Source organism: Glycine soja, chromosome 16, assembly GCF_004193775.1.
Source record: "Glycine soja cultivar W05 chromosome 16, ASM419377v2, whole genome shotgun sequence".
NCBI lineage: Eukaryota > Viridiplantae > Streptophyta > Magnoliopsida > Fabales > Fabaceae > Glycine > Glycine soja.
Window position 1 is genome coordinate 18,986,682 of NC_041017.1, and position 8,764 is coordinate 18,995,445.

Sequence of the window (8,764 nt, forward strand, 5' to 3'; positions counted from 1 at the left end):
CCATTATGGAAGCTGAGTTCGTTTCCTGTTTTGAGGCTACCTCGCATGGTGTATGGTTGAAGAGTTTAATGTCTGACCTTAGAGTTGTGGACTCTATTTCGAGGCCATTAAAGTTGTACTATGACAACTCTACTGCAGTGTTTATGGCTAAAAACAACAAAAGTGGAAGTCAAAGTAAGTACATCGATGTCAAGTACTTAGCCATAAGAAAACGTGTTAAAGAGAAGAAAGTGGTCATTGAACACGTCAACATTGAGTTGATGATTGCTGATCCTTTAACTAAAGGCATGCCACCAAAGAATTCTAAGGATCATGTAGTACGAATGAGACTTGGTTCCATGATGTAATTTCATTGTACGTATATTTGTTATTTTCAATGAAACTCTTATTTAGTTAGATATTTTCTCATATGGATTTGTGCACATATTTATTTATTTCGAGAAAAATCATCTGGTTTAGATCTAGAATAAACATATGGTTTATTCATTAAGTTGAGAGCTAGTGTTGAGAGACTTGATATATTGTGGTACATGGAAGATATTGTGTTTCTTGTTATGACTCATATATTATGTTTCTTGTTATGGTTGATGTTGAGTTAAATGGACCAAGTGGGAGAATGATGGAATTTTCGGATGGGTCCACGTTCTTCCTCTGTTTTTTCCAGTTGCAGTTTTTTCGAGAATTTGTTTTCTGAATTTGGTCCATTTTTTTCGTGCCTTCAAATTGTTGACTGCATTTTATTTCTTCTTTTTGATTGAAGAACCTTTGGGATGCACATGACTAAAATCAGATATTAGTAGTGTTAGCCCGTGCCTTTAAATTGTTAATTGCATTTTTTTGTGGAAAAAACAGTATTTATAACTAAAATTATTTCGATATCCTAACAGAATATGCTTATTAATTCAAAAATCATGATAACTTCCATATCCTAACAGGATATTTAAAATTCATTGTTAAGTACCTATTAATTTGGAATGAAAACTAACAAAAATACAAATAAAATATGCTTATTAATTAAACATTAATAAATTGACAACGATTAAGGCAAAAGCAAATACAAAATCGAATCTGATTTGAATAATATGTTAAAATTGATAGTGTAACATTTAAAAATCTCAAGCAGATGAATGAGAGGCTGCACGATGAACAGAAATGAATGAATTGATTGCATATATAGATAAGAGTAGTGAACATTTAAAAATCTCAAGCGGGACGTTGCTACTTTATACAACAATACTAACCTAACAAGTGGTAAATTTATATGAATATGCTTTAGTGGGAGTGATGTAATACAATCGTACACGTGCGCAGGTCTATCCCGTAGACTTGTTAATGGTCATTGCAAATGAAGTCGTGAATGGAAACTGTCTTCCAATTAGTTTGAATGGCCACGGAGAATCAAAAGGAGACATATTCATTCTTGGTATAAACATTAATTTTTTTATCAACGGTGTTAAAATTCATTATGAAATAGATGAAAATTAAGTTTATTTGAAAGATAATAATGTTTAAGTAGTCATGTATGAAAATTTTCTTCTAATAATATGTTAAAATTGATGGTGTTATATTTAAAATTGATTGTTAAGTACCTACTAATTAGGGATAAGTCAACCTCTAAATTATGATTATTTCAATATCTTAATAGGATATGCTTATTAATTTGAAAATTATGATTATTTTCATATCCTAACAGAATAGTTAAAATTGATTGTTAGGTGCCTATTAATTTGAAATGAAAATTAATAAAAATATGAATAAAATATGTTTATTAATTGAACGTTACTAAATTGACAATGATTACGACAAAAAAAAAATACAAAATTGAAGTTGACTTTAATAATATGTTAAAATTGATACTGTAATATTTAAAATTGATTGTTAAGTACTACTAATTAGGAATAAGTCAACGTCTAAATTATGATTATTTTCATATCTTAACAGAATATGTCTATTAATTTGAAAATTATGATTATTTTCATATCCTAACTGAAAATTTAAAATTGATTGTTAAGTACCTATTAATTTGAAATGAAAATTAACAAAAATACAAATAAAATATGCTTATTAACTAAACGTTAATAAATTGACAATGATTACGACAAAAACAAATACAAAATATAAGTTGGTTTTTGTTAAAATTGAAATTGTAATATTTAAAATTGATTGTTAAGGACCTACTAATGAGGAATAAGGCAACATCTAGATTATGATTATTTCCATATCCTAACAAAGTATTACTTATGAATTTGAAAATTATGATTATTTACCTATCCTAATAGAATATTTAAAATTAATTCTTAAGTACTTATTAATTTGAAATGAAAATTAACAAAAATACGAATAAAATATGCTTATTAATTAAACATTAATAAATTGACAATGATTACGACAAAAACAAATACAAAATTGAAATTGGTTTTAATAATAAAAATTGATACTGTAATATTTAAAATTGATTGTTAAGTACCTACTAATTAGGAATAAGGCAACGTCTAAATTATGATTATTTTCATATCCTAGCAGAATATGCTTATTAATTTGAAAATTATGATGATTAAGTACCTATTAATTTGAAATGAAAATTAACAAAAATACGAATAAAATATGCTTATTAATAAAAAGTTAATAAATTGACAATGACTATGGTAAAAACAAATACAAAATTGAAGTTGGTTTTAATAATATGTTAAAATTGATACTGTAATATTTAAAATTGATTATAATCATTTTTATTATTATAATAATAAATTATTATAAATCATTATTATTAATCATAATTTTTTTTTTGTTATTATTATTTTAATTTTATTATTGTTATCAGATGCAAGGGGAAAATGGAAAAGCCATCATGTCACACAGTTGAATTCAAAATGGGATTGGAAGTTCAACATTATTTTTCTTGGAAACATTAATTCGGCAAAATAAACATAAAAGACAAAAAATAATAAATGTTGATTGACATTGACGGAAATAATAAATGCTAATTGACATTGACAGAAATAATAAATGTTGATTGACATTGAAGCAACAAAAACATAGAAGGCATAAAATAGTGAAAAATTGAAGGAAAGAAAACGCAGAAGCATTAAAAGTAATTTGTTTTTATTTTTAACCTGTATAAGCACAAATGCCAAGAATATCTACTTCAGGGATTTTGTACACGTTGATTTGTTACCGTAATAAGAACAGAGATATTGGAGAAGATTGAAGATGACTCATGAGCCTCAAAGTTAATCATAGTAATAGAAGTCATTTTTTGCAAGTAATACAGAAATGAACACGATAAAGAAAGGAACCCAAACATGCAACACAAAAAAAGATAAAAATAAGCATTTTCGTTCGATGCAATTCAGTGACTCGCTGTTAATGCACATATAAAGTCTAGTCCCATTTGTCATTGTCAGGGAAGACCCAGTTGGAAAGATTAACAGTTGACTTTCCATCAGATGCAATTGGATCATATGGTGAATCTTCATCAAACTCACTTGGCATTGATTTCCAATATAGACTAGGTTCCCATTCTGCACCTTTGAGGACATTCAGTATCTCTTTCAACACTATCTTGCTTCCCTCAGATGACAGGTGAATTCCATCACTATAAAATAACAAAAGCACCAAATCAAATGACAGAAAGGACTACGCAAATTTGAACCTTTTCAATTGAGGGACACTACACATGAGAGCATAAACTTACATGAAGCAAACATCTTGCCAGTTATCTCTTTTCTGAATAGCAGACCACAAATCCATGGCCTCGATATTCATCTTCCGGCACACATCCAAACATGCTTCTGAATATATTTGACAAGCTTCATTTGTCTTTGTTGGTTTCCCATCACTGCGTTCACTCCAACAATTTATCGATTTTGTGAGGAAAAAAACAGAAATTTTTTTGTGAGGAACCAAAAATTTATTAGAACAAAAAACATATTTTGACTACTTATTATAACAATCAAATAGAAAATCTATTGCAGTTAGAACCTGTTTGGCGTAATTGTTGCTTCATTGATGGGAGGAGTACTGAGAAGTAGAATGCGAGTGTTCTCTGAGAGGCTCTAGCAATCATTATTATTTGTGTCAAACTTTTGCAGCCACAAGAATAAGAAGGGGAAAAAATATACCATTTTTCAAGCAGTGAACAAAGGTAAAAAGGTTTATTGGCATAGGATAAACATGTTTGATGTGGAAAATAAAATACCTTGAGATGGTCAACGATCTTCCTCAAATTTTCAATGTATTCTTGGAGAGGCACATGAGGACCTAGGCCAGATGAGTGGGGAGTAGAAGAATCATTACCACCAAAGTAGACAATAACCAATGAAGGTTGCACAGGGGCATCCTGAATTTAACAAGTTGACAGGGTCTTAGCAAGAATCGAAGTAATGACATTGTGCATGCTAACAATTGTGATAATTAAGAAGTTCATTATTGTACATTTAATATAATTAAAGATCAGAATAATCTTCCAAGTACAGGATATATTTTTCAGGCTAATTGATGCAAATAAAATTCATTTGCTGACCGTAAAAAGGTTAATTTTGACAGATAGGATGACTCTTTCTGAACCAATAGTTATGCATTATTAGTAATATTAATAAATTAGAAATAACCTTAGCTATGATTGGCAAATCTATGATTGAATAATGGGGTAAAATTCTTTTATATTAACAGTATATTCTAATTAAATTCTGTAATCAATCAGTTATTACCACACTTTAGACAAACTGATTTTGACCTCTTTTGTTAAAACACCATCCCTCATCCCACCCAAAAAAGAAATTAACCGTTTATTAAGAATGGGAAAACAAATTTCACTCTGAAGGGGAGATTTTTTATTCAACAGAAGCACTCAGATGGTGAATACCTTGGGAAAAACTTTATCCAGAACCTGCACAGCATGCCTTGAATTCCAACCAGCATATCCTCGCAAATCAATATCAACCTGTATCGTGTCATTGAGCATTGCTTTATTAATCCCAAAAAGACATTTATAAATGTAAAACATTCCAACATTCTACTAAGTTTTAAAAAGTTAGGCACTTCATAGTTCATATTAATAAATATTTGTTTAATAAGCCCGTTGTACTGAAGAAAAAAGACTAATTAATCGAAGGTGTTCCCACCCTTTCCTCATAAAGTATTATATATTCCTTACTAATTTTGTTAACCATTGTTTTAGCTAGTTTAAGAATCAAAATAATTTTTTTATTTAAGGCATAATATTTATTATTACAAATGCACTTCAATGTGATTTTTAATAAAAACATGTTCTATTTATTAATTTTTTAAGGAAAATGCTAAATGTTACAAAAATTCCATTGTACGAATCCACACGAATATACGTGGCTACAAATTATAATAAATGAACTGATTCGTGCATTTTGTGTTTATGTTTTTTGTATGGTATAGCATTGCTCATTTTTTTAACGAATCTTATTAATTAGTACTCTTAGATATTGGTTGAAGAATTAAAATGAAAAAAATATTTTGTAAAAATCAAATAGCATAAATAAAATTATAAACAACATGATTTTATGTATTTTAATAAAAAAATACTTTAAATTTCTTAACCAGATGCACTAAAGACACTGGTTGGTTACTAGTATTTGTCTTAATTATGGCCAATAACACAAAAATTGACTCCTTCCTTCATTAGTAATTTAGGTCCACTTTTCCATTTTAAGATTTCTCCCGCGTGGTGAAAACATACAACATTGTCTCTCTCTTGCTTTCAAATCTGGTGGGATTGTCCCCCTCCCCCACCCCACTTTTTTTTTATTTTTTATTTATCTTAGATGATCTTTTCAGAAAGAGCTCTTGTATTGCTTCATATAGGTTTCATTGAAGGACTTTTTATTTGGTGAGAGCTTCTCTCTAGGTCCTTTGTTGAACCAATCTTAGACTTATCAAGGTAATCCTTGTGGCGTCTACCCTGCCTTATCTTCCTTCACCGGAAGTGGCGTCTACCATGACTTATCTTCTTTCACTAGAGGTGACGTCAACCAAATCTCCGTAGCCTGTATCAAACGTTCCACCCTGTAAGATTCACATCATCTGGTATCAGAGCTTTGGCTCTTGATACAGGTTCTATCCTATCCTATTATTTTTTTTTGTAATTTGTCCAGGTTCGTGTTTTGTCTTTGTTCTGTTATTTGTTTTCTTGTTTGCGTTCTTGTTTGTGTCTTTGTTTCGTTTTTGTTCTTGTTCTTGTCACGTTTTTATTCTTGTTTCTTGTGTCTTTCAGACTTTGTGTAAAAAAAAAAATCTGTTTGAGTTCTGTTTCAAGTAAAAAAAAAGTTGCAGAAATATTTAAAAAAAAAGAAGAAAAGAAGAAAAAAAAGTGGGTGTTTGATCTTTGAACACGAAATTGAGGTAGTTAGAGGATTTTTTTTGGCAGAAAATTGTGTACCAAATCCCCTTATCTGGATTCTCCTCTGAATTCTGAGCATTTTGATATATAGTGGGCCTCAAACGGACAACCGTAACAAAAGTTATGAACATTTGAAGTTTACTTGTCATGTCTGTTATCTTATCTGTTATTCTATCTGTTATCTTATTTGTTATCATATCTATTATCCAAATTAAATCTAATTTGTTATCCAAATCCAATCTAATCTGTTATCTAAATCATAATCTGATCTTTTATCCAAATCATAATCTAATCTTTTATCCAAATCAAGTCAGATCTTTTATCCAAATCAAGTCCAAGTTGTTATCCCAAATCAAATCTGTTACTCAGTCTGTGATAATTATATTGTCTTTCCTTTTATTTTTATATTACCTTGTGTGTTTCATTTGGTCCATCCAGGAACTTAAGAGTGAACACGAGTGGTAAAAGGCAAGAGGGAATACATTACACAAAAGCCTATATTGAGAGCATCAAACACGAGTGAACTACCATCAAAGAGAGAAACACGTGAGTAGAGTGTGGTGAGGTCCTGAATTTTTTTAAAAATTACTGCAAAATTTTTTGTTCCTTAATCATGGCAGGAGTTGGTGACAATGGAGGTGTATATCATCAACTGGAAGGATTTCAACGCTTATTACTGGACGCGATGACTACACAAATGCAACGTTTGTTGAAACGTAACAATGAAGAGCTCTACAGGCGAATAGAAGGACTAGAGCACCAAATGAATCCAAATGCTGGGAGACCTTATGGTGGCAACAGAAGGGTCAATGATGGATCGAACCGAATAGAGGGGCAAGACAGAATTGAGGGAGTAAAACTCAATGTATCCTCTTTTAAAGGCAGGAGTGACCCAGACGCCTACCTTACCTGGGAGATGAAGATTCAACATGTATTCTCCTACAATGATTATTCGGAAGAGCAGAAGGTGAAGTTAGCAGCAGCTACATTCTCAGACTATGCCTTTGTTTGGTGGAAGAAAAATCAAAGAGAGATGAAGAGAGAAGAATGGCGGGAGATAGATACATGGACTGAGATGAGAAGGGTTATGTGAAAGATATATGTTCCAACTAGCTACAGTAGAACCAGGCGATGGAAACTCCAGAGGTTATCCTAGGGAAGTTTGATTGTTGAGGACAAGGAGATGGAGATGACACTAGTGAGGGCCAACATTGAAGAGGACACCAAAGCAGTACATGATGGCTTCACCAACAAAATTTCTTTCCAGCACCATGACCAGAAAATTATTCATAAACCTCTATCCCTCAGAGAAGTGTGTGATGACCAAATCAGAAGGAGAGAAAAGAAAGAACAAGAGAGAGACAATAGTAAGGCATCACAGAGGAATAGAAAAAGGAAGAGTGATACACTTGAGAGATGGAGTGATACACAAGAGAGAGAGTGATAATTCTAATCAGTTAACTATTTATGTTTCTCCTAGTGTTCAACCTTTATTGCAGGAATTTAAAGATGTCTTTCCCAAGGAGATTCCTCATGGACTGCCACCTTCAAGAAGCATAGAACATCAAGTTGATCTCCTTCCAGAAGCTTCATTGCCTAACAGGCCAACTCAACAACAAGCCCCAAGAGACTCAACATAAGGATGCACAGACCAAAGTTGAGTATGTAAAAAGATTGTATGACTAAGTGAAGGTGCAAATTGCAAAGAAGAATGAAAGCTATACCAAGCAAGCCGACAAGAAAAGGAAGGAAGTGGTACTTGAACTCGGTGATGATCCTGGACATTTGAGGACAAATGTTTTCCAAGAAGGAGAGAATGATGAGAATCCTGAAACTGGCCAAATACAGGCTAAAGGCCCAAGTGGAGAAGGACAAAGCCCCTGAGTGGAGAAGGATGAAGGCCCAGAGGTAGAGACATTATCAAAACTATTAATTGTTGCTGAAGACCCAGATTAATTTGAAGACCCATAATAAATATGTTTTATTTTTATTAATAATTTTTATTTATTGTAATTTTGGCCCAAACTGTTTAGAAGGCCCATGTCTATTTTTATCTTTTTGTTCAGATACACTATAAGTATTGGTTTTTGTTTTCAATAAAAAAACTTTTGGCATTTTCATAAAATTTGGTGAGAGCTTCTCTCTGGGTTCCTTGTTGAACCAATCTTAGATTTATCAAGGTAATTCTTGTGGCGTCTACCCTGACTTATCTTCCTTCACCGGAAGTGGCGTCTACCATGACTTATCTTCCTTCACTGGAGGTGGCGTCATCCAAATCTCCGTAGCCTGTATCAAACGTTCCGCCCCGTAAGATTCACATCACCTTTTTAAATGACCTTGTTAGTTGTTACTGTTTTTTTTTTAATCTCTTCCTTTTCTTTTACCTTAACATTT

At 31.7% G+C, this 8,764-nt stretch overlaps 1 protein-coding gene across 1 annotated transcript; it reads right to left on the reverse strand.

Moving 5' to 3' along the window:
• Positions 1-3,307: 3,307 nt before the first annotated feature.
• Positions 3,308-4,963, reverse strand: LOC114389269 (GDSL esterase/lipase CPRD49-like). Its single transcript, XM_028349907.1, has 5 exons — positions 4,865-4,963; positions 4,199-4,339; positions 3,982-4,055; positions 3,695-3,847; positions 3,308-3,595 (listed from the first exon to the last, which is right to left on the reverse strand). The coding sequence occupies exons 1-5, from the start codon at positions 4,961-4,963 to the stop codon at positions 3,382-3,384; spliced, it is 681 nt and encodes a 226-aa protein (XP_028205708.1). The 3' UTR covers positions 3,308-3,381.
• Positions 4,964-8,764: the final 3,801 nt, after the last annotated feature.